A 26223-nucleotide genomic window follows, 5' to 3' on the forward strand; every position below is an offset into this window, starting at 1 on the left:
AAATCAGCCTATGCTTACAAAAGGCAGGAACAATTTATTTTTCTGAGTAATCTGCCCAGAAAGCAGTTTCAGATTCTCATAAGAGGAACTTTGTGTACCTATGCTAACTGGGATATATCCTTGCATTTTTAAAATGACAAAAATATTTCTCATTGCTAAATGATTTAAGAGTTGTTTATTATAAAATAACCTATTGTCATTTAATTATTAGGTAACCAAACTGCAAACACTTGATGTTCAAAGACATGGACAATCCTGTATTATTCAAGTGATAAAATCTCTGGTTAATAACTGATTTTGCCTTACCAAGATCAGACCCTAAATTTAGAAGAAAAAAAAATTCCATATCTTTTATACCTGAACGATCTTTAAATTTTCCTAGAGGACCCCTGGACAATCACAAGATTTTTTCCTTAATCCTACACAAAAAAAAAAAAAATGCTAGAAACAATTAGTTCTGTTTTGTAGGCCCCTTATTTATAAATAGGTCAAAACTATCAAGAATCACATAGGAAAACTTGTCAAATCAAATGAGAAGCTTAGCCTTTCTCAGGCTAATTTTGTACAGGTAAAATATCTATAATAATAAAAGTGTAATATGCTAATTAGACCGGACGTCCGTCCGAATGACCTTCCAGACGAAGCTGGGGCTGCGAGGGAAGCCCTGGTTCTGATTCCTGCCAGCGGCCGGAGGGAAGCCCAGGTCCCAGGTGCTGGAGGGAAGCTGGTGCCAGCAGCCGGGGGAAGGAAGGCCTACTCTTGCTCGAATTTCGTGCATTGGGCCTCTAGTTATAATATAAATAAAGATCAGAGATGCATACTTATAGAAAGGCTCTGGATATATATCAATGTCCTCATTCTCTGTGATACATTCTTAACTTCAGGGGAAACACTGATTAAATAAGACAAACGCTTTATGCCCCAATAGATTTTAGCTCTCCTTCTTGCTGACACTGTTTATTAAATTAACCTTAGATTAACCATGGCCATTACTCTCAGTAGTCTCTGCTTTTCTCTAATGTTTACCTAAAGAGTCTGCTTAAGTTATAGGCTAGAATGTGCCTTAACAAAGGAAGACAGTCTCAGAGCCTCATGGGAAGAAGTGTGCGAAGTGCTCTTCACTCTTGGGAGTTCAAAGAATAGACTTATGGGTAGAAGCATCTGAGCTGACATTACGTAGACAAGTACAAGACAGTACTAGGCAGTCGCATCAGATTTTCAGGACTTATTTTAGTCCAGAAATAGATGACTTCGTGTTAGTAATGACCCAAGATGCAGAGGAATAAGAATGAATTACATAGAACTGATGGAGCTGATATAGGAAATCTAATTTCTAAATGTAAATATGTGTTTTGGAAAATTACTGGTATTATTTTCAATGTTCTATTTTCTGATGGGAAAACCCTTCAGCATTCATCTTGTCCTATCTCTAACCTTCAATTTAGCTGACTATGATTTTTGTAAACTAAATAAAACATTCTCTTAATGGTAGCTTGTTCTGCTTGGTCCCTCAGAAATCAGGAAGACCTATTTTTTCTAAGACTCTTTACTTTTTAATGGCAATAGCATTACTTGCAGAGGATCAATAGAATCTGTCCTTGGTTTTGCTGGGATGTAATCAGACAAATAGTCTATGCAACAGAGTCCAAACCCAGAGTGTCATATTTAAAAATAAGCATCATTTCATCAGCTATGACAAGCCCATTATTAAAGGAAAAGAGTTATAACTTTATACTTGGAGCCAATACCCACAAAGCTCTTCCAAGAAGCTGAACTGGGACCTACTGGGGGCTTACAAGGCATCAAGTTTACAGGCAGTAAGGAAGGTCACTTCCGGGATTGCCTGGAGCCTCAGCAGATGTGGGGACACTAGAGGAAAGAGAAATTCACCAACACTTGTAAGTGCTAAAGATGAAACCCAGTGGAAATGAATTTTGAGTTTGCTTTCCTATCCTTGGAACACAAGAGTAAATACGAGCATTTGAGGAAGATCTTTGGAGCGATGGAAAGCACTAAAATGCTCTCCTAGATTTCTTAATAAATGATCAGACAGATGTTAACTCTCCTACTCCATTAATGACAGTTGTTCAACACAGTACAGTACTAAGTTTGCTATCCATATACAATACGGCTTTCATATGTTAATTAAAACTTCTTCTAACTTACGCCAATGAATCAAGCCCAAATACAATGCCTTTTTCTGACCATGAAATATCTCTGGAGATTATGATGACAAAGGAAACTGTCATATTGGAGCTTCATCCAACAGACGCACCCGAGGAATATCTAACTCCCTGAGGATACACACATTTGTATTCTTACTATTACATATTAGGATATTTGAAAACACTGTAATAATAGACATCAAATGATCAAATCTATGAATAATGCAAATTATTCTTTTGCCAAAATGTCAAACAAATTTTGTCCTGTATAGATGCCAATGATTTCTGCCCATTATAATCAACGCAAAGGTTACATTTGTACTGTCCTATAGGGCATTAACATGTTTGGTATATAATTCAGAAATCTTATTCCAGCATACTTCCTCCTTTCAGTAACTAAAACACCCTTGATACTTCTGTAAACCAGCTTTACCATCCTGATGCTTCCCTCATTAAAGAAATACAGAATTCATCATTAATGAATTAACATAATCTGTGACAGCTATTCATCCCATAAACAAAAACAAAACAAGCAAAAAAAAGTATGCTTAAAAAAAACACGTATGCCTCAAAGAAAAAAAGAATAAAAAATGCAGTAGTTTGTCTTCATTCAGTATGGAATTCTCAAGGATTGTTCACTCCTTTCTCATTATTTTCAATATTTTTCCAAATAAGCATAAATCCAATTTAAATAGAAAAGGACAAGTCAAAAAAATTTGAGTATATGTAGTCAGAAGTCACTATATATACTAAGAGACATGACTGAAGGGAGTGTGAGGTATGTGTATGGGTGAACAGTGCAGAAAAAAGGTTAAGCACCATTTAGACATCCTTTCAATTTTCCAGACAACTTACTATACAGAATCCTTCCTAAATCCTGATGCGTTCCAGTTTCACTGATTATTTCTATGATACCATGTATACACAAATTTGATGATATACATAATAAAAATTGATGTTTCTTGACAGTCTTAAAGAAAAATTTTGTAAGACATAAGAAACTCAGTAAAATTCACAACTACCTTTGTTAGTTGTCTCAAGAATTTATACCTGTGAGAACTCTGCAGAGCAACTTAACATAATATTAGGAATGTGGGCCTTCTAAAGACCCACAGAGGACTAATAACAGTGACCCGGGAAGAGGAGAGAGAGAGAGAGTGGGAGAAATTCTAGGAAGGGACAGCAGTGACTTGTGCACATGGAAATTCTACGTGCCCACATAAATCCTCGGAGTTTTTCTCCAAGAAGCTGTTCAATGAAACAATGAGGTCAAGTCAGGTTATTACCAATCGCTCCATCTCCTGCTCCCTGAGTCTCTCCTCCCTCTGCCGCCGGTGGTAATCCATCAGGTCGTCTCGTCCTGAAATGGAACTGATGCTGCTTTTCCGTTCCCGAAGGACAGGCTGGGGAGTTCCCGAGGCCTGTCTGAGGCTCTCCAAATCCGCATCATCCAACTCGACAGACCCACAAGAGAAGTTCCTCCTGGCCACAAACACTCTGTCTGGCTCTCCAGGAGGAAACGAATGATTGGAGCTGGTCCCCGAGTAGGAAGCCTTATCGAGGTCATCAGAGGTACAGGAGGAGGTGGAGGCCAGAAGCATCTTCCGCGCCATGCGAGGACTGCCGGGGACACTGAGGGTGGAACTCACATACGGACTGCCCTCGGACACAGAGCTTTTATAGGGTAAAGCGCCTGAGCTCAAAGAAGAAAAATTCAGGTAATTGTCGTTGTCTATGATGCTATGAGGTAGATCCTTGTCCCCCGGCTTGGCTCGTTTGGAATTGCCCAGAGAGTTTCTTGGAGGCAACGACAGAGGCTTCAGCTGGTTCTCTGTGGCCCTGTGCAACCTGGGCAGCGACCGGCTGTAGGCTCCCATGTGACTCAGGCTGCTGCCCGAATACTTCCTAGTTCTTAAACCGATGTTTTCAGACGCCGGCTCCTTGTGTCTGGTCAATTTGGGCTGCAGTGTCAGGCTGTCCTGGATGCTCATTTTTCTGGCTTGTTTTGGGCTTGAGGGCATGCTCGCCGCCCCGGATCTGCTGACGGGAGAGGGGCCGGTGTCGCTCGGGGAGTTCCCATTCCACATGGCCAGGAGGGAGCCAGACGCCTTGCGGCTTTCCAGCCCTCCGAGAAAGTAGACGTTGTCATGGGATTTGTTTCTGGAGCTATGTTTGGAATAGGGAGGCTTCTCCGAAAGCCTCAAGGACCTTTCACTGTCCCGGCCGGTATAAGGATCAAAGTCCGTTCTTCCACGTGGATATCCACTGACGGAGGGTGAAGTGCTGCGTAAAGGAGTGGGAGGTTTCATGGAAATACTTTTGTCAGTTCCATCACCAGAGAATGGCTTGCTTCCCTGGATTTTGGCCAAGGAGGGGCTACTTCTGACACTGGTTCCCAAGGGGGAAGGGCTTCTCTTCACAGGCACAGGTTGTGAGAGGGTCAGGTAGGAGCCGGAATAGTCTCCGTTGGCTTTAAATCTCAGGCTGGAAGAATACTTCTTTGGGCTCAAGCTCTCCATCATGTTTTGGGAATCGTTCTCAAGGGAATTTGCCACAAAGCGTGCCTCTAAACTACCATTCTGTAAGTCCAGCTGTTGTTGCACGTGGCTATGCTCTCCCATAATGTTGTTGGAATCTGTAAAGGGAAAAAAAAAAAAGAGAGAGCAAGTTTTACTTAAAGGAGGTTTAAAAAGACCAAGTACTGCCCTAACCGGTTTGGCTCAGTGGATAGAGCGTCAGCTTGCAAACTGAAGGGTCCTGGGTTCAATTCCGGTCAAGGGCATGTACCTTGGATGCGGCACATCCCCAGTGGGAGATGTGGAGGAGGCAGCTGATTGATGTTTCTCTCTCAACAATGTTTCTGACTCTCTATCCCTCTCCCTTCCTCTCTGTAAAAAATCAGTAAAATATTAAAAAAATAAATAAAAAGACCAAGTACTTATCAGCCCACATCTGAACAAATAGCCTTGCGGCCTGACCTAATGTAATTAACAAACACTCTCTCTGTTTTAGTAATAAACCTAACAAACGTGTACTGCAAAATGAAGGAGAATAAGGACCACTGATCTGGGATGTTTTTTGTTCAAAAGAAAAAAAAATAATTCAAAAGGGTATCAGTGATATTTGAGAGGAACAAATCCCTAAGTGCAGGTGGAGGATTAGGCTGGTACATAAAAAAAAAGCCCATTTCCCTTCAGGGTTCTGGTCCTGGGCAGACCACCTGCTTCCCGAGCACCTAGCAAACACCCAAAGGGATGATGCAATGGGCCTTCCTTACATATCTCTGCTAGAATCCTTGACTGCTCAGAAAGCTCATAAGGTCCTGAGAAAACAAAATTCACATTCTGGCTGAGAAAGAACATTTTATGTTAGACACTGACAAAAAAAACCCCATCAAGGTTAGAAGATGGTTCTTTAAGAGGGGTTTCAACTACCTTCTCAACAAAGAGACTTAATACTGCTCCTGCACCCACCAGGAAAAGGCAAGTAATAGAAGAGTGTTTCCCAAATTACCACAGTATTCAGGAAAAGAGTGACCAGAATACTTAAAAACCAGAAACTGACTTATCTCTCAAGCTCCTGGGTACCCCAAATGTACCATGCTCATCCTTCATCTCAAACTCCCTCCTCTCTCAGAAACACCTTTCTCCCGCTTTTGCACCTTTTTGAACCCACCCATTCCTCAAGACTCCGATTAGGATTCTATCTTTCACGCTTACAATTTTTTTTTAAGGTATGCAACCATATGGACACAATATTAACTTAAGAAACTAAAGTTTCAGTCTATAAAACTATATTTTAATTAAAAATTATCACAGCAGCCCTAGCCTGTTTGGCTCAGGGATAGAGCGTCAGCCTGCAGACTGGAGGGTCTCGGGTTTGATTCTGGTCAAGGGCAGAGATACCTCGGCTGCAGGCTCTATCCCTGGACCCGGTTGGGGTGCATGCAGGAGGCAACCAATCGATGTGTCTCTCTCACATCGATGTTTCTCTCTGTCTCTTCCCCTCCCTTCTACTTTCTCTAAAAAACCATGGAAAAATATCCTCCAGTGCGAATTAACAATTAAAATCAATAAAGGTTAAATCCTTGATAAATACTGTTTTGAAAATAAATAAATACATACATAAATAAAAATTTAAAACATTTTAAAAATAAAAATTATCACTGCAAGGGAGAAGGTTTATACATCTAACTGATAAAAAAAATTATCTTCAGATAATCATCAAAGTGGACACACAGACATTCTCACTGAACTCATGCACTGCTAAGATAAGATGGGCCTCCAACTCTTCAGGCATCTCAACCCTAGTTATTATATCTCTGGTCTCTGTTGCTTATGGTTAGTAATCAATTTCATAATGTGCTTGTTTCTGTCACGAGGCCACAAGATTCAAGAAGAGGGAAAAGTCTCGTATTTCTATCTTATCTGCACCCTCTCCTGACTCCCACTGTGCCATGGGTGAGACACTCGATGAACCTAAGTTTTTAATTTCGTCACTGCCTTCCCCACTCCCTCCCAGCCACAGACTGAGGGAACTTCATCTTGCCTGCTCAGCTTCACAGACGTCCCAGGCAAGTTCAGGCAGCCTAATAAGGAATTGCTTTTATCCACAGAGTGGGGCCAACAAACAGTCTGGCTGCTTAAATCCTAGTGATGGGCTTAGTATCCATCTGCCCATAAAGCTGTAGCTTCCCCCAACAAGCTCTGCCTTGGGTTCCTTATCTTTCAACCAAAAGCCCTGCCCTGATGTATAAACGCATGATTATCTTTTAAAGTATCCTCACAAAAATAAATAAAATTGGAATTCTCCTTTAGAATTGCCACCCAGCTGGAACCTGACCCCGCCTCTGGTTCTTGCCGGGTCTTTCGTTTCTCAGGAACAGTGCCATCTCTGCACCCAAGACAAATGTCCCTATTTCCCTCTCAGCAACTGTATACCATCATTCTGACCTTGAAAGCAACAGCAGCCTGGTCTGAGACAAATCTCACTATGCCTCCTTGGAGGACAGAAACCAAGATGACCTCTAGGCTTGGCCCCTTCTGTTCCCATCTCTGGTTGGTTTGCCATATTGAAATTCCAGCAAACCTTGGCCAATTCCCTCAAGTTAAATATTTAATAACTGAGGACATAAGAAAATAAGTGGATACTGAGGATATTTTGGGGTATGCGGGGAGACTTTCTCCTTCACTATTTCCTGTGTCCTCTATCACTTATCTGTGATCTCCTTCCTCATTTTATCCATCAATAAATCCTACCAACATTGTTCTTCAAATATATTCTCATCTGATCATTTCTCACCATTCCCACTGCTACCTCCTATGGCAAGCCAATACCTTCTACTAGAGGCCCCGGGCATGAATTTGTACACAGATGGGGTCCAACCGGCCCACTCCGATCAGGGCAGATTGGGCCGGGCCAGCCTGGGGGAGGGGCCCTGGGCAGTTGGTAGGCTGGCTGCGCCCCCTGGTTGAACTCCGGTCGAACTCCCGGTCAAGGGGACAATTTGCATATTACCCTTTTATTATATAGGATTGCCTTGTCTATATGCCTCTTTTCCTACAAAAAGAATAGCCATAGACGGAATCACAACAAAAAGTTAGCTGTGGTTTTATCTGGGTGGTGATTTTTAATTCATATTTCTCATAGTAGTTTTTATTTTTCACATTTTAAACAATGCATTTGGATTACTTTACAAATTAGGAAAAAACCCCACTTAGTATAAGATACTAGAATACAATCTATAGTTAGACTTCATTTTCAAGTTAATTAGACCCATTTTTCCTAAGCTCCTGACCAATTTTTGAGCCAGATATTAGCTCTTCCAAAAACAGTTTATTTTAAAGAACTTTTTATTAGACTAACTTAATACACAAATATTTGAAGACTTCTACATGACTCTTCTTTTTCCGAACTCTTCTAAATGACTCAGGCAAAATGTTAATTATGAAAATGTACCCATTTCATATTTTATGCTTCTGAAAAACTACAAAATCAAATATAATACCTTCCCTAATATGAAAAAGTGAACAAAGTGTTATTTTTTAAAGTCTCCAGATGTTTGTCGAACATAGCTTAGACAATAATAAGAGTATCTTCATTTTAAAAAAATGTAGTTAGTAGGATATTTCATGATTTCAAGTGGTTCTGCTTACTGTATAGAAAAAAAATTAAATCTCAATAGGTATTTGTAAGTAGTTCATTAAGTAGGTATTAAGTGCCAACCACATATCAGACTTTGGATTAGCAGGCATTAGTGTAGCCCACTAACATTCCTGTTCTCCTCCTTCCAGAAACATAGCGATGTTGCTCTTCCTCTTTCCCGTGACATTAGCTATGGCTATGTCCCTTCCTTAGAGCAATCAAATATGAGAGAAAGTGACATGTCAATTACAAGTTGACCTGTCAAGGGCCACAGCATGATTCATCATTTCCATCTTCCTGCTAAGATGACTAGCATGCATTCAAGTTTGTGGAGGATTCATGAGCCTACACTCTACAACGAGGACACCATAGAACAGGGCCCTTGCCAACCCTAGGCTGTCTTAAGCCACAGAGATTTGGGAGTTGTTACTAGGGAGGTGTTAATCTTCATTAAGTGCCTACCATAAACCAGGCTTGGAGCTAGGCATGGAAAGTATGTGGTCAAACACACCCTTTCCTGCCTTTACACAGCGTACAGTCCAAGGGGGAAGACACACATATAAACAAATGGTGGAACAGTGCGATACATATGTCAATAGATGATTGATTGACTAAGTGGTAAAGGGCCATGGAGGGAAGCTAACCCAAGAGAGAGTGGTAGTCTGGGGGAAATTTTGATAAAAAGAAATGACAATGATGTTAAGTCCTATAGGAAGAAGGGGAATCTGATGGCTATTATCCAATGGTAGCATAAAGCCACATCCACACCTAAAATGTTGTGATTTTAAGGATATAAACTAAATCCCAAGCCCATTAGGGACCAGACTACTGGTACATCCAGCAACATCATATCTCTGACAGAACAAAAATTGTATAGGAAAACAGCAACAGTTATTTTCTATATCATGGTCCTTAAAAATCTAGGATATAACACTCTTGGAATAAACAATATTTAATAGCCATGTATTTCCCTCTCCTAGTTAATCCTTTCTCATCTCCACCACTGTATAAGACAAGCTGTCTGGGATCTAAGGCATATGCCTGCCCTGTGGATGATTTAAATTAGACAGCATCCTCTAACCATTTAGGATATTTTAGACAAGGGTAGAAAAGGAAATCCATAATAAGGTGTTAGAATACACAAGAAAATAATTGAAGCCAGTTAGTGGGGAAGACTTTGGTTTTAAGATAATGCATACAAAATGGGAAACAGAACTAAGTTAGAGAGAAAAGGTATTTCCACAATGTGCAGAGACAGCAATCCAGAAAGCAAGGCAGAGCAGATGTTATGAAATAGAAGTCAAAGCTAAGCACAAAGCCCAAACTGCATTATAAATATTTACTCTAACAGCAGAGTTGAAGGGTTTAACACCTCATGTCAAAATGGATAGTTAAGTTTAATTTTTGACTCAGAAATATAAGATATTGATGTCATTTTTTAAATCTTTGCCTGAGAACATGCTTAGAGAGAGGAAGGAAGAGAGAGAAGCGAGAGAGAAACATCAATGTGAGAGAGATACATTGATCAGTTGCCTTCCAACTGGGAGTCAAACCCACAACCCAGGTACGTGCCCTGACCAGGAATCAAACTGGCAACCTTTCCGTGCACAGGACATGGCTCAACCAACAGGGCCATAGTGGCTAGGCATGATGTCATTTAAGATGACAAAACTATATTAATATATTTCAACCTGTTTGCAGTTGCAAATGCTACTTAAATATTACCAAATTAAATATTACCAAACTCTGTTCCCTCTTTATTTTGGGCCAATAAAACTGTAGAGTATCAAACCACTACATGTTTCTTACTACCCTGCAGTGTGGCAACACTCGGTTCTCCTCTCCACCTCACATACACTCTTATAAAAAGTAATAGTTACTTAATTACTGAAGCAGTTTGGTTGGCCAATCAAAATATAATACCAAAGTATTCACAATAATATTGGCTGGAAGAAGATGTGCTTTACAGCCTCTAGGGAGAGACGAGCGGGACATTTGCAAATAATAAAGCACATCTGAGAAACAGCCATGCACCATTTCTCCACCATACATACTTGTAGAAGGAAGTTACAGATGATTTGGATGGAAAGACATTCCAGAGAATATTCAAAGGAATATACATGTTTGACACCCCAGGTTTTCAGTTCAACCTTACTGGGTCTGTTAAGGATGTGTGAAAAGTTGTACATTTAAAGGTTTATCATCAAACCTGGCATTGATTCATTTTCCTCAGTGATGGCGAACCTATGACACGCGTGTCAGCACTGAATACGCGTAGCCATTTCTGATGACACGCGGCTGCATGCCGAGGATGAAACATTTGCTGCTCCTGAGGATGAAACATTTGAGACTAGAGTCTTGGAGTTAGTTTTTCCTCAAAGTGACACACTACCCGAGTTATGCTCAGTTTTTTGGCGAAGTTTGACACACCAAGCTCAAAAGGTTGCCCATCACTGATTTTCCTAAAGCTTACTGTACCTGCCAGAGCTAAGTGCATGTATACTTGTCTCAACTTGCTATCTCTTAATCCCACAAGTCAACTCAACTCAAAAGGTGGAGAATCTGCCACACAGGTGGAATTTCTGACCCTAGGAGTGACAATAATGGCTGTTGATACCTCTCTCCTTCCCCTCTTCTTTTCATTGCCAGTGAGATCAGAAGAGTGGATGTCTAAAAAGGGGAAAAGTATAGGAAAATGGAGAACAGTGTGGACAAAAAAGGGGTTTTATGGAAAGAAACCTTACAGGTGAACTGATCATAAATTCCTATCTGGGCAGGTCATGGTGGGTAGTCAAGCTCCAGGAATATAAGCTCTTTAGTAAAAGGTTTATCTTTACCTTCAGCAAGCCCTGTCCAACGTTTCTATACATCTGGGTTAACACATCTTTGAAATGCCTTTTTTTCCGAGCCTCAGAAGCAAAATCACCTTCAAAAGAATATATAATCTTTTTTATTTTATTTTATTGATTTCAGAGAGGAAGGGAGAGGGAGAGATAGAAACATCAATACTGAGAGAAAATCATTGATCGGCTGTCTCCTGCACACCCTCCACTGGGGATCGAGCCCACAACCCTGGCATGTCCCCTGACTGGGAATCGAATCGTGGCCTCCTGATGTATAGGTCGATGCTCAACCACTGAGCCATACTGGCTGGGCAGAGAGCATATCATCTTAACTACTCTGTATCCCAATCCCTGCCTTGCTTTCTCCCACCCCCATGTAATGCTCCTTACATCCCCTGCTTATTCCAAATGCATAAAAGAAGCTGCAAACTGCCATTCTAGGAAGCATTCCCACCACCCCTCCCCCCCCCGCCCCCCAGTCGGTTGAGGTTTTGCTTCCAGGTGAATCCTCTGTTTGGATCAAGTAAATTAAAAAAAAAAAAAATTCTCTACAGATTTGGACACTCTCACGTGGACAACCACATAACCTATCTTGAGTGAGGATGAAGGTGTGGGCGGGGAGAGGGGAGGCAGGAGGTGGACCACACAACGGAAGAGATTGGGTGTAACTCCAGCAAGGAGGGAGCTCTGCAGACAGGATGCGTGGGAGACTGCAGCTGAGTACAGGAAAAGATGAGGAGGAGCTCGATGCAGGGGGCGGGGGGCGGGGGGTGTTGAGAAGAACACTGCAAGAAGTGTTGCCCAAGTGACAACCAAGAGGGGGCCAGTGCAGGAGAGGTCTCTGTTAACACGTGTAAGAGAGGAGGCGAGAAGACTCCGCTGCTTCTATACTGGTGTGTTTATTTTGGGTTCCCTGTACATTTTATGTAAACAAAAAAGTCTCAGGAAATGATAAAATCACTGCATTATGTTACTGTGGAAGCATAACAGTCCCAGGGGCTTTCGTGGCTACGGATATTGCATGCACAGCCACAGAATGGGCCCGGAGAGGCATCTGGGGCCCACGTGAGAGAAAAGACAACACCGGGAAGTCTAAACAGGAAAGAAGTTGAAGTGTTGAAACGTTTGGACCTACTTTCCAATCGTCAATTTAATCCCCCCAGAGGTCTTGTTATTTTATCACCTGAAGTATATCATCATCTCATGGTCATCTAGAAATCGCCAGGAGCCAGGAAGAGATCTCAGAAAGATACCATAGAAAGTTCTAGTACTTTTTCCCTAGGGAAGAAAAGCACTTGATAAAGTAATCTCAAGTGCCTTGGGCCTGTCCAGTGTGGCTCAGTGGTTGAGTGTCAACCCATGAACCAGGAGGTCACGTTTCTATTCCCAGTCAAGGCACAAGCCTAGGTTGTGGGCCCCATCCCCAGTAGAGGGCGTGCAGGAGGCAGCTGATTAATGATTCTCCCTTGCCGAGACCGGTTTGGCTCAGTGGATAGAGCATTGGCCTGCGGACTCAAGGGTCCCAGGTTCGATTCCGGTCAAGGGCATGTACCTTGGTTGCGGGCACATCCCCAGTAGGGGGTGTGCAAGAGGCAGCTGATCGATGTTTCTCTCTCATCCATGTTTCTAACTCTCTATCCCTCTCTCTTCCTCTCTGTAAAAAATCAATAAAATATATTTAAAAAAAATGATTCTCCCTCATCACTGATATTTCTATCTCTCTCTCCCTCTCCTTTCCTCTTTCTGAAATCAATAAAAACATTTAAAAAATAAAATTAAAGTGACTTGGTAGATTCTTTACTCTTTGGTGCAATTCTTTTTATAATACATAGTTTTCCAGTTCCTTGTATATCATATTTAAGGCAGTGAAGCTGACCCTATGCAAACTACAAGTCACCAACAGTGCAGTGAGCCTGGTGTCAGGGATATGAGAACAGGCCCAAGAGCAAAGTTAAAGAAGACAGTATAAAATGAAGTGTCTGCTGTGTTGTGCTGTGTTGTGCTGTGTCGTGTCGTGTTGTGTTGTATTGTGTTGGAGGAAAGAGACTCCAAGTCTGGTCAATATAAATGCAGTTTTCCAAGTTTACCAAGACTAGAGGCCCGATGCAAGAAAATTTGTGCAAGAGTAGGTCTTCCTTCCCCAGGCTGCCGGCACTGGCTTTCCTCCAGCACCCGGGACCTGGGCTTCCCTCCGGCTGCCTGTAGGCACCTTGGACCCAGGCTGGTCCCTCCTCCCCTGCCCAGGCTTTGTCAGGAAGGATGTCCAGAAGATGTCCGGTCTAATTAGCATATTACCCTTTTATTATTATAGATAGATAGCTTGGAGAATCCTGAATTATGCAACACATTACTTGTCATATGTTGCAGTGTACAGACACTTCTTAGATGACCTAATATAGCAGGAATTAAGGAAAGGGAGACTGCAACAAGTGATAGAAAAATGGAAATCATTTTATATTGCTGGGGAAAGGCAGGGATGTTGATGATAGAAGAAAATTGGGGAAAATATAATCTCAAAAAGTATCAGAAAGTGATAGGTTAAAGTTTTCACTTTGTGGCAGGGTTTGCTTCCTACCGGTGTCCTACAGAAGGGCCTTGGAGCTGAGCGGCTGGCTCTGGGAGTGTATTTGGTGCAGACTGCTTGCTGCCTCGTGTGCAAAGCTCTCCCAGAACACTGGTGGTCCACAGGCTGGCCTCTTTCAGCACTGATGTTTACGCTAGGCAATGCTTCAAATAAAGCATGTCCTGATGACATGTAATTGAATTCAGACACCAACTTAGAACAGTCCCTCAGAAGCAGTGCCATTCTTTACATAAATGCTAGTGGGCATTTCTGTGGAGACCAATGGCAGCAGATGGGGCCTGAGGGGAAGCTTTTAGAGGACTGAAAGGGGAAAATGGAGAAATCTGTTTCAGCCCCAAACTTCAAGCTTAAGCATGGAGAACAATGAACACAAAAACCTCCCTCTTCCCACTAATCCCAACATGAAAACATGATGAAGAAGGGGGCTAATCAGAAGCTTCAGGAACAACCACTTCCTTCGCTAGTGATAGTCTCACTTCAGAAATCTGAAAGTAGCCTATTGTCCCCATCCTCCATTATCCAAACAGCATCCATATAAACCCCCAGCCCTCCCAACTCTCCCTTTGCAAACATACTTTCCTTAAACATCCTTTCTTTTTTCACAAATATTTCCTTTTATCACTTAATCCTCCTCTGCCTCCTCCATCTCTGCAAACAAGCCTCACCTCTCCACAAAGCCCCACAACCATTGGCAAACACCTTCCCTGAGCAAATATTTCCAGATCCTCTCTCCTTCAAATCTCCGCTCCCAGTTCTTCAAGCATCCCTAAACCTGGACCTTCCCATTGTCTCAGCCTCCATCTCTACAGAACTTCCTCATCTCCTACTCACCCATCCAGATTCCTAAACTCTGGTCCTTTAATGCTTCCTCCACACTCAAAATTTTATATCCCAGTGCAGAGAAGATTTAAAAAAAAAAAAAAAAAAAAAAAAAAGCTCTGTTAGTTGACATAGTACTCTTCTTGTTCTTTTGGCAAATAAACATAGCAGCAAATGGATTCCACTCCTCTTCCTTTGTACCATGTTCTTGGTTATTTAAAGATCTGACCATTTAAACAAAATAATTATTATCCACTAGAGACTCTTACGTGGGTTGACAATCTCCAAGGAGGATATTTTCATCTCTCAAAAAGTTCCCCAAAAAGCAGTTCCACTGAAATAAGTGTATTTTAATGGCAGAATAATGGCTGTTTTATTCTTACAGATTGAGCCTATTACAATAGGAGGCTGTAAATCTTACTGTGTGTATACACGCACATACATGTTCACAGACAGACACAAAGAAACAGACACACGCTGCCCACACAGTAGTCTGAAATGCACAAGGGTTTTTTGTGCCTGCCAGAGGGGGACTGCTCTTGAGGACCTCGGCAATTTGAGGCACAGTGGAGGTGATGCAGAGCAGGGCGGGGAGAAAGGTGAGGACCGCTATAATGTTGACATGGTATCTCAGGACACTGATTACACAGGTTTCTTTGTTTTCTTTTGTTTTTAAACTTCTACTTTATTACATTCTGAAAACAAGTAAAAGAAGAGGTAAGGGGAACCCTTAAAGAACCAAAGTATCAGATGACGCTACAGGGAGGAAAGAAGCACAGAAGGGAGTGGTGAGTGATGGGGAATAATGGGAACATTTAATGTAGATGGAAGAAGCGAGGACAAAAAAATAAAGTTTCAACTTGTGCCTATCACAATAAAGGAATCAAACCCCATGCTACCATTCACTTCTTTCATCTCTAGCTGTATTGAAGTCTAAGCTTTGTAAAAAAAAAAAAAGCACCCCAGATGGTATTCAAAGGTTCCTAAAGTAGTCACAATCTACAGCCATACTTCAAACAAGGAATGAGGATCTTTTATTTTCAGTTTTATACATTATTTTTAAAAAAATGAGTTCAGCTTCCTTGAAACTTGTACATTTTTATATTTTGTCACCTTTAAAAAATTTTTTATTTTTCAAGTACAGTTGACATTCATCACTATTTTATATTAGTTTTAGGTGCACAGCACATTAAATGAGGAGCTACTTTTAAATAAGTCTAGATTGTCTTATATTAGGAATTCTTAAGAATCTTAGAGAACTCTTAGTGAAGAGGGTGAAACATCAATTATAGGATTTAAAAAAACGTGTGCTAGTCCCTTGAACATTACTTGTCTGAATGAACTTTAGACTATCCAAGGAATTTGGCAGCATGTTTTCTGCGATAACTCTCTTCGGCCAATGAGGAAGGCAGGGAAGGGAGGACAGAAAGCAGAGGTGACCTCAAAAAAACATCTGGGTCATTCAAATTCCCTGCCCATACCGTGAAGAAATGCAGCCTCAAAAAAACGTTAAAAAATACACACACTTCTTACATGTTTATGTTAAGACAGAGACTGATGTATTTTGTAGATTCTTACATTACATTAGTGCTTCTCTTAAAGTAGGGGAGTTCTTTAGGCAAGAAATTATAGACCCTTGTTTTCAGGGTTCTTTATAGAACCCTAAAACAGTTGTAGTTCAAGACAAAGATTTCTAAAATGTTCCCAAATAAATCAAAGGTTTCAAGATATTCCTTATTCCTGATTCTGGGCCTAATTCACCCTTAGGTTAAGGTGATTCTGACTGCAGACCTGGAGGAAGCCCCTCTATTAAGTGATCACCACGGTGAAGATGAAGCCATAGAAGGCGAGTCTGGAATCGCTACCGGGGAGGTGTTGATCTGTGTGCCCTGCACTTCAGATGCACTTCTGAAGCAGAGGGAAGTAGTATCCTTCAAGCTCAAAGCCAAACTCAGGAAAGAAAAATACTGACCCTGGGATCACCTGGGGATAAAGATGCTCCCTCTTGACACTGAGACCACTGCTCCTGGCTTGAATTGAAAGCTGAGTTCACAGGAGCAAGCTCTGGTCTTTCCACCATCCTGCCTCACTTCACACTACTGATCAAAACGCACCCGCTTAAAAATCATCTTTTATTAAAGTAACATTCCCCAAACAAGCTACGTTCCCCATTCCCTTACCCAATATTTGTATGCTGGAAGTAGTCAGGCATGAGTGGATTCAAGAGAGATGAAACAAACACAATTTGGCCACATCTTCCATGATCATGTTCTTCCCTTTAACTCAAAAATTGAGTGAATGGGTTTTAAAAATACTACACAGTAAACAAAACAAAACAATAATGATACCATCTCTCCATTACTTAATGGTTGAATATGCAAGGTGGATGCTATAAGACACTTCATTTTTCCTTCTCCTGCTACCTACCTTGTAATCATTTCTTTTGCTTGGAAGAAAAAGGAAAAGGGAATGAACCAGCAAGATCAGTTAACAACTGATTAAATTAAGTTTAATCAACGTTGATTTTTATATCTGGCCCAAAGACCTAATAAAGGAAATGGTTACATTAGGATGTTATTTTTATTGTCATGGACATTCCAGTACAAAAAACACTGGACAGGCTGCCGGGAACATGAGTCAGGAGACCTGGATGGTCCTGGTTCTGCCAAAATAACCAGGGGACGTAAAAGCTGGAGCAGGTCACTTCACCTGTCTTCACCTTGTTTTAGCTGAGGTTCCACATGTTTAAAAAGGTGAGAGTAAACTGGATGTTCTTTCTGCTCCAACTTTCTAGACTCCCATAGGTACTGGTTAAATAACAAGGAGCGCCAGTTATACAATGCAGGAAATGACCACAGAACAGAAACATGTTGTAGTGATAAGGTGGCAGCTACCTAATTGGGAAAAGATTTCACCGGCGCTGTTGCCCATGACATTCCAAGGGCATGGTAAATTGTTTCAGCATATCAGAGTGGGAAAAAGGCCTGGCCACAGCTATGATAATGCAATACAATATGGGTATTTGATTCAGCAGGATGTATAAGAAATATTTTGTCTGGATCCCCATGGCTTGCAATTTCCTTCATAAATCTTAAGCTGTGTTTGAAACCTACTTCTGCCATGATATAAGCAGTGTGGCAGCCAGACATCATTTTCTAGTCCCCTCTAAATATCTGCTTGCTATGAAGCACTATTCAGGCTGGGTCTGAACTGGTCCAGAAAATGTAGGAGCTGGCTGTCCTCCGCTTTTACCTGTCCTTGTTTTAGCCATAAAGTGGTCAAGAAACAAGTCTGGGAGAAATCTGTAACCTTTAGCTTTTTTTCTATCCCAGATGCTAATTCCATAAAGCATAGTGCCATCTAGAGAAGCACGTGCAATGTGCCGATAAAATATTCTAAGATGATGAACCTTGATTTCTAGATTTTAAGTCTTAGAAAAGACTGACCTGCTGCTTGAGGTTAACAATATTACGTATTGGCATGAGCAAACTTTTTCTTCCCCTTAATTTGTAATGTAAAGGAAAGCAGCTCATCTGATAAATCAACCTACACACACTATACAAAACTAATTATCTCTTGTAAAAATGTATCCATGTAATTTAGCCTGTTACTCTCTAGTTTATTTGTCTGTTTCTTTGTAGAGCGAGTTTCTCCAACCCCTACCTTTCCTTCTGCACCTCAATAAAATGATTTTTATACTTGGGTTTCTCTTATTTCTGTTATAGATAACTATCTTGCCTTTAAAGCAGATACGGCACAAAGGTGCCTTTCAACATCTAAGAAACACCCCTAAATATAATGAAAACAACTGTGTGCAAATTAACTCCTCGAAGATTCGAATTCCTGGGTGACAGAGACAAACTCTGCCTCACTAGATATTTATTTTAAAGGGTTTTGAAAACCTGGGCTACCCTTTTTGTTATTTTTCATTTTCAAAAGATAACAGTCACATTAATCAAGTGCCAATGAATATTTTCAGCCAACAGTTTTTGTTTTTTAAGCAACTCTTCTCTCCTATCATTTAAAAAATAAAGGTAACAAGAATGACTAGACAAAAGGTGATTATGAAAAGGCTACTACCTCTTTTATTGCAGCATCCAAAGGGACCAGACCTCTTCAAAGAGTCATCACTTGATAATCATTTCTAAATATACTATTATGTACTTGGCTCTGAGGTGCACCCATTGGCTAGGTGTCAAAATGATAAGAACCTACCTCCACAGTGCAGAGCTCTGACCTCTCCCAACAAAGGCATACTGAAAAATTCTCCTATATGGCGAGAGCCTCCCAGATTTGAGGATTCTAACTACTGTGGCAGGACCACTTAGCACAGAGAACTAGAATCCATAATCACAGGCCCCGTGGCTGATTGGGGAGTAATGTAAATGTGGGAGTACATATGTTCATAAGTGATCAGGCCATATGTGCACAACTTTTCTGATAATCAAAAACTCATTGAGATAATTGCTTTCTATAAACAGAGCCATCACAGATACCATGCTGGTTAAACTCTCCTAGGAAATTAACAAAAAACTTTATATTACTATCATTTTCTTCCCCACAAGGCAAACAGATGGGATGGTGGAGGCCGTGGGGTATAAGAGGAAGTATAAAAGAACTGGATTCAGATGAGTGAGCTTGCAGATTCTGCACTGTCCAGCCAATTGGGTGGATTGTGGCCAAAAAAATTCATAGAAGAGGATTTTTGAGGTTCCTTTGACCCCCGGAATTATTTTGTCTTACTCGCCCAAAGAATAGCAAAGCTTGAAGCGTCTTCAGATTCCTGACCCAAGTTCCTTGCAATCACATTTATCTTAGATATCCACTCACCAACTTACGAATTTCCCCTACAATTGCCCCAATGCACACTCATTTCCTTATTTGCCAGGTGTCTTTTTTCCCCCAAAGGAAAATGTTTTTCTATTATGATTTACATTCAATATTGTTTTGTATTACTTTCAGGTGTACAACACAGTTGTTAGACAATCATATACTTTACAAAGTAGTCCCCCACCCCCACCCCGATATTTCAAGTACCCACACCAGGTGTCCTTTTAAACTCCACCCTCAGGAGGCCTCTCTCGTTCTCCCTTCTGTCCAAGACAACCCTATCCATTTATGTACTCTGCTCTTAACCCACAAGGCAAGGAGAGAGAGAGAAAATCTCCAATGTCCTGCTTTGTACCTGGATTCAAAAGCAGCATCTGCTATGTCTGTGGAACCATCTGTTGCCCCCTTTGCCATGGGAAGGATGGTGCAGGCATCAGACGCAGAGTGTCACAGGTCCCACAATGGAATTATCCCCATCTTGGGGCTGACACACCCAGGCATATGCTCCGCAGTCACAATGGCTAATGCCACTCTCCCCTCATCAAAGAGTTTATTTATGTCCTCATGGAGAATGGTACCTCTAAAGCCTCACAAAAGATCAGATCCACTTTTTTAAAAGTTACATTTGCTTGAATATCCGTTTCTAAAATCTCTAATCCTGGGTTATTCCTAGAACTATGCCTGCTACTTGAGACCTTATGAATCATTAAACTCTGAGCAACTCAGCTCTTACACCTGTAAATGACCTTACATGCTAACACTCCCAAATTCTGTGATTTTTAAGTCCTCAGTGAACACAAGAAGTTCCTTCCAATCTGTGATATATTAAGCCCCTTAGTGCCAAGGGCAAAAGAGCCAACCTGCTGTAGACAAGACAATATGGCTTCTATAATATGGTCTCTTTGTTGAGCAAGAACACAATTGGCTTCTTGAGGATCCCAATTAGATTAAGGTCCCTAATCTTGTTAACAAATGCCCAGGAGGCAATATTCCAGTGAAGAGTTGGGGGCTGGATAATTCATTGTGTGTCCTGTGCATTGCAGGATATTACTCAGCATCTGAGGCCTTGACCCACTAGACACCAGCCCCCGTGGTCAGTTGGGGTTGTTCCCTGCTCCCAGCTGGGAGAACAAAAAAAAATCCCTCCTCCTCCCCACTGAGAATCACTCCTATAATGTATACCAGGGCTTTAAAATAAAGCACATCACTTAATAGGGTTTCTTTTGTTTGTTTCAAATGGGTGACATTTACACAGTTAATTATACCAAGACCTAACAGTCACCCTATTTATAAAGATCTTGCATTGCTCTTGGAAGATGTACTAGTACAAAACCACAGACTTCCCAAGTCATTCAGAGCACCGCCTCTCTGCAAAGGATTAAGAATTAACATACAAAGTCATAATCACAACTGCTCTTTAAAAGTATTTAAAAGGAATCACAATTTTCACAGTAACCTCTCCAGTGCGCTCCAGAATCAGCCCTTGCTTACAGACCTCAAAATAGGGCTTTGAAGAAAATATCGAGAACCAGTGGTTGGTTTAATTACTCGGCTTTTCTTCTTCTTCTTCTCTCTCCTGTGCAAAAGCCCGCAAATAAAATGTTTCTGCAAAGATTGCTAAAGAGTTCCAGCTTTGGTTTGGGTTCTTTAAGACAGGAGTTAGCAAGCTCTTAGCCCACTTTGGGGGAGTATCCCCCCCCCCCCCTTCAAACAAGGATCCAAGAGACAACGCAAAAGAGCAGCAGCTGCCAGCTGCATGAAACTGATTGAAGCCTGCAAACTGACTGAAATGATGGCTACTCTTAACCAAACATCTCATTTTTCCATTTGTGAGAAAGGCTGGGATTTGCAAACCTCTGGGTCTCAGGAGGTAAAGGCTACACTGGTTAACGAAGAGCAAAAACTCAAGGCCCCCTTGCCTTTAAAGGAAACGCCAGTTATAAACGTAACAACAACACACAACCGAACCAAAACCTTTTAAGTAACTAAGGCCAAGATATTGAAAGAGAACCATGAACAGACACTTTTCAAAGGACCTTAGCTCTCCATTCAAACAAATATTTACACAATTGAGGGCAACGGTATCAGGAGGAGGTAGCCATTCTGTTAAAAGGGTGGGCAGCTCTAAAGGTTTATTTATCCTAAATTCAACCACTCTGTTGCTATCCTACCAGGAACTAAGAATTCAAGTGCTTTGGGGGCAGAAGTTGAACCCTCCGAAGCTGTGGGCTTCAGCTGAATTTAGATAATGTCTGCATCTCAGAGACATAGCTCAAATGCCTAAAGAAGGCCAAAGCAGGAAGCTCCAAGCTACAAGTCCAATACTTGAAAACACTCACTTGTACAATGAAGGGAAATGTAGCTGACAAACATTTATACTGAAAGGACTCCGCATTTTTTTTCTGCCTCATCTCCTTGATCCACTCCCAGCTGTGTCTGGCTGGGACTAGCTGTGCATTCTAGAACTCCTGAGAGCTACTCCGGAGCTGCAGAGGGAAGACTTCGAGGGATGAGGGCAGGGCCAGCCCGGAGGGTGTCCAGCCCCGGGCAAATGTACCCATCGAGGCTGCGGGAGCGGTTCTCTCTTCCCTGGAGAAAGGTAGACGGGGGAGGCGCGGGAAGGAAGTTGACTTCCCAAACTCTTTCACACGGGAAACCCCAGCGCGGGAAGGGACAGCCCGTCAGCCCTTTAATTTCCTGGCGGCGGCGGCGGGAGTTAGCCGGGTCCTGGGCGCTTCCATCCAGGATGACCGCTGGAGCTGTTACTAAACGTGCCAGCCAAGCTTGCGCCTCCGCCGCGCGGGGCACGCGTGGAACGGGTTCAAACATCCCCCCATCCTGTCCAGCCGCTTAAGGGGTGCGGAGACCGCCGTACCATAAACTTTTGGGGAAACCCAAGTCGAAATCAGACTCTGAGGCTCTGGGCGGTTCAACCTTGAGAGCCCCACTCTTGAAACAAAGTGGAACCAGCCAGATATTTGGGGGGCGGGGGTGTCGTCTCGGAATCCCGCGCCCCACGCCATCCAGCAGTGGACCTTCTGCTCCCTCTGCCTACAGCGACAAAGCAACTATACCCCGAAGACCCCGATCCCTCGCCCCTTGGGTATCCCAGAGTTCTCGGCAAAAGTTGCCTCAGGTCCCCCCCAAATCCCGCCTGTCCCCTACAATCGCTCCGTGAACGTCTCCTCTACCCCGACAGTCCCTTCCCAGGATCCTCACAACAGGAGGTCCCCCCCCCCCCGTCCCCGGGGTTCGGGGAAACCCCCCAAAGCAGTGCAGCCCGGGCTCCGCTCACCCCCAGCCTGGGCTTTGTCCCTCCCGTCTGCAAGAGAAGCAAAGAAATGGTCCCGGCGCCACTCACCGCCTCATCTTTCCTCCGAGCCGCCTCTCTCCCCCGGCCCGCCGTCCGCTCGCCGGGCCCCAGCCCCGCTCTCCCGCCCGCCCGCCCCGCGGCCCTGGGCTCCGGCCGCTCCAGCAGCGGCCGCCCGGCTGCTCCGAACTGGCGGAGCGCAGCCAGCGCGCCCCTCCCGGCCCGGGCGGCCACTGCCTCCTCTCCTCCCCCAACCCTCCGCCGCACCGCCGGCGGCGACCAAGTCCGGGCGGGGGAGGCGACGCCCCGGGGGGGGGGGCGGCCCGGACGGGCGGAGACGGCGCGGCCCCTTCCTCCCGGTTGGCCGCCGCCCCCTCCTCACCTGGTGCGTCGGGGCTGCCGGCTGCCGGCGCCTGGGGAGCGGAGGCGCGCCCCGTGCGCCCCGCAGCTGGGTGCGGCCCCCCTCGGGCTGCGGTGGTGGGCTCCGCGCCGCTCGGTCCCGGGCCCCCGGCCCCTCGGTACCACCGCTGCGCCCCCGAGGGACTTGGAGCAGTGAGGCTCCCGGGCAGTTCGCAGTTGGGGCTCTACTGCGGCTGGCGGGACCTGGCTGCGCGCCCCATCAACAGGCTTCACGAAGCTGCGCTTACCACAGCCGCGCAGTAGACTTTTGTGGCAGGCTTTTTTTTTTTTTTTTTTTTTTTTAATGAGCTGTAAGAAGGACGGGAGGGTGCTCATCCTGGGGTGACGATTTCCCCACCCTAAGGTGAGGTTTCTACTGGGAACTCCCAAGTTGACACACCTCCTCCCGACCATTCGCCCGCCAGCAGGTACCTGATGCGTCAGAAAAACAGCTTTGCCAAGTGTTAGGGAACGGCCTGAGCTGAGGGCCGAGGATTTTTAAATGCATGCAAATGTCCTTTCATTTATTTCCCCAGAAAGTTTCTATCTTTTCCAACATACTTTTCGGAGTTGCTGTAACCAATGAGAACAACGGTGATGTGAATGTCCTCCAATGAGTGCTTCTGAGGAAGGCAACCGATTGGACCCAGGGTGGCCCTGACTGTGGTCCGCGGGAATGTGAGCCTCTGCCAAGTTCTGAGCCAGGCTCTGGGTGGACAGAGATAAAGGCCACGGGCCCTTAGGAACTCACAGCGGCAAGGAAGAGCACAATGCCCTGGCCCGTGGTTCAGTTAGTTAGCGTGTCCTCCATTCACCAAAAGGTTGCAGGTAAGGTTGGATTCAGGTCAGGGAACATACCTAGGCTGCCGGTTAGATCACAGGTCAGGCCATCTAAGGGGGGCAGTCCATCTCTCTCTCTCTCTCTCTCTCTCTCTCTCTCTCTCTCTCTCTCTCTCTCTCTCTCCCTCCCTCCCTCCCTCCCTTCTTCCCTCTCTTTCTCTCTGCCTCCCCCTCCTCCTCTCCCTCCCTTCCTTCCTCCCTCTCCAAAATCAAACTAGGGTGAGGATTTTTTTTTTTTTTTTTAAGAGCACAATGAAGCGCACACTAACTTAAGATCAGTATGGCTCTGGGCAAGTTGTTTAAGCTCCCACAACAATTTCTTCATCTCTAGTGCAGTAATAATGACCCTGATGCTGCAGGGTGGTTAATAAGCTCCTGGATAAAGTATGTAATGTACCTGACAGTGTGAGTGGCACTCCTGGGCTCTCAACAAATAGCTTATTGAATGAACTCTTCATTTGTGCAAGTAAAAGTTTGGCTTCTGATTTTGAAGAGAGGTTCCCCTATAGACAGCTTGGTGTTTTATAGGCGGAGTCTCCCTCCGCCCTCCGCCCCCCCCCCCCCCCCCAGAAACATACATGGATCATTCCAACACTTAGTGCTCTAGCAGCTCTCTCTTCTCTCCCACATCATCAGTTTCCGAGCCTATTGGATCATCACCATTATCATAAAATCATGTTATTTTCCCCACCTTATAAACAAAAAAGCTCTCTCAATTCCACCTCCTCCTCCAGGCACTTGACCCCCTCCCCCTCTTTTCTTTTTTTTTTTTCCTGCTCATCCACAGCAAAACTCCTTTCAAGAGTTGTTAAGAAAAGCTCTTCTCCAAGTTCTCTCTTTCCATTTACTCCAACCAGGCTTGTGCTTCTACCATGTCCCTAGAATTCATCTTACCAGATGAAACTACTCCAGCTGAAGGTTTCTCAGTCCTCATCTCACTTAAGCCATAAGTAGCAATTAACCCTTTCTTCTCCTAAAACTGATTTTATTTTCCTTTCATGACACCATGTTTTCATGTTGTTTGTCCTACCCATGACTCCTTTGCTTCTCTTCTCCCAGACTCTGAGGAGTGGGAGTGCCCCAAGTTCAGACTTTGGACCTCTGTCTTCCTCTATCTACGCTCGCTCCCTTAGTGATCTCTTCTTGTCTCGTGGCACTAAATGCCATCTATGTGATGACAACTCTCAGATTTTACCTCCAGCCTGGGCATCTCCCCTGACCTGTAGGTGCCAGGCAGCTGCCTACTCGGATGTCTACTAGGCTTCTCCTGCTTAATTTTTTCAACACTGACATCCTGAAATTCTCCTTCCAGCCACCAAAGACCCTGTCATAACTGAAGTCTTTCTCTTATCAGGTCTAAAACTTTGGTGTCATCCTTGACTTCTATTTTTCTTACATTTCAATTTTAATCCATCAGAAAATACTCTTGGCTATACTTTTAAAATACTGTAAATTCAAAATGCAACCATTTACTATCTGCATTGTTATTGCCACCCAGGTCTAATCTATCACCACGTCTTGACTTTGAATACCCTGGCTCTGTTCATGCTTTTGCCCCTCTTGTGGGCTGTTCTCAACACAGCAGCCCCAGAGATCCTTGTCAAACACTTAAGGCATCTCGTGACTCCCCTGCTCAAAACCTTGCGATGGTCCCCATCTCAATCAGAGCGAAAGCCAGAGTCCATAGAGGGGCGCAGAAGGACAACACATGCTCTGTCATTCTCTAACCTCAGCTCTGGTTTCTCTCACTTTACTCACTTAGCTCCAGACACTTTTCCAAATATATCTCTATATTAATTACTTTAATCCTTATAGCAACCCTATGAGGTAAATATTGTTACTATCCCCATTGTCTAAGTAAAAATGAGGCACAGAGAAGTCCATGATCATTCAGTTGATAAATCGGTAGAGGCAGAATTTGAACACAGGCAGCATGATTCCGGATTACATGCCTCTTGAATGCTCTCCTCCACCTCTTCTTTAAGCAGGAATGACAGGGGCAATTCCTGCATAATAAATAATTCCGAACAACTAGACAAAAAAATAATCCTCATCAGCCTCCCCTCACTGCCTTTTTAAAAGAAAATCTTTTGATATCTGTTTCTTTTACTATAGCCAAGCTCCTTGAAAGCTAGATGGATCTTTTTTCATGTTTGTGTAAACCATATCCAAGACTTGATAGATACATGGAAAGGGCTCAAAGGGTATTGATTTAATAGAACGTTTAAAAATGACTAAATCCAGTGAACCATCTAACTCCTGATGAGTTAGTATGGGTCTTCAATAGCT

The 26223-nt window shown here is 43.3% G+C and overlaps 1 protein-coding gene across 1 annotated transcript in view; it reads right to left on the minus strand.

Annotated features, from left to right (window-relative positions):
• PHLDB2 (pleckstrin homology like domain family B member 2) overlaps positions 1-26223 on the minus strand; it is a 114124-nt gene that overhangs the window by 78187 nt on the left and 9714 nt on the right. The window contains exon 2 of the mRNA XM_028153259.2: positions 3452-4800. Within this exon, the coding sequence (XP_028009060.2) occupies positions 3452-4800 (1349 nt within the window). The remainder of the gene's footprint in view (positions 1-3451; positions 4801-26223) is intronic.

This window comes from Eptesicus fuscus, chromosome 3, assembly GCF_027574615.1.
Source record: "Eptesicus fuscus isolate TK198812 chromosome 3, DD_ASM_mEF_20220401, whole genome shotgun sequence".
Lineage (NCBI taxonomy): Eukaryota > Metazoa > Chordata > Mammalia > Chiroptera > Vespertilionidae > Eptesicus > Eptesicus fuscus.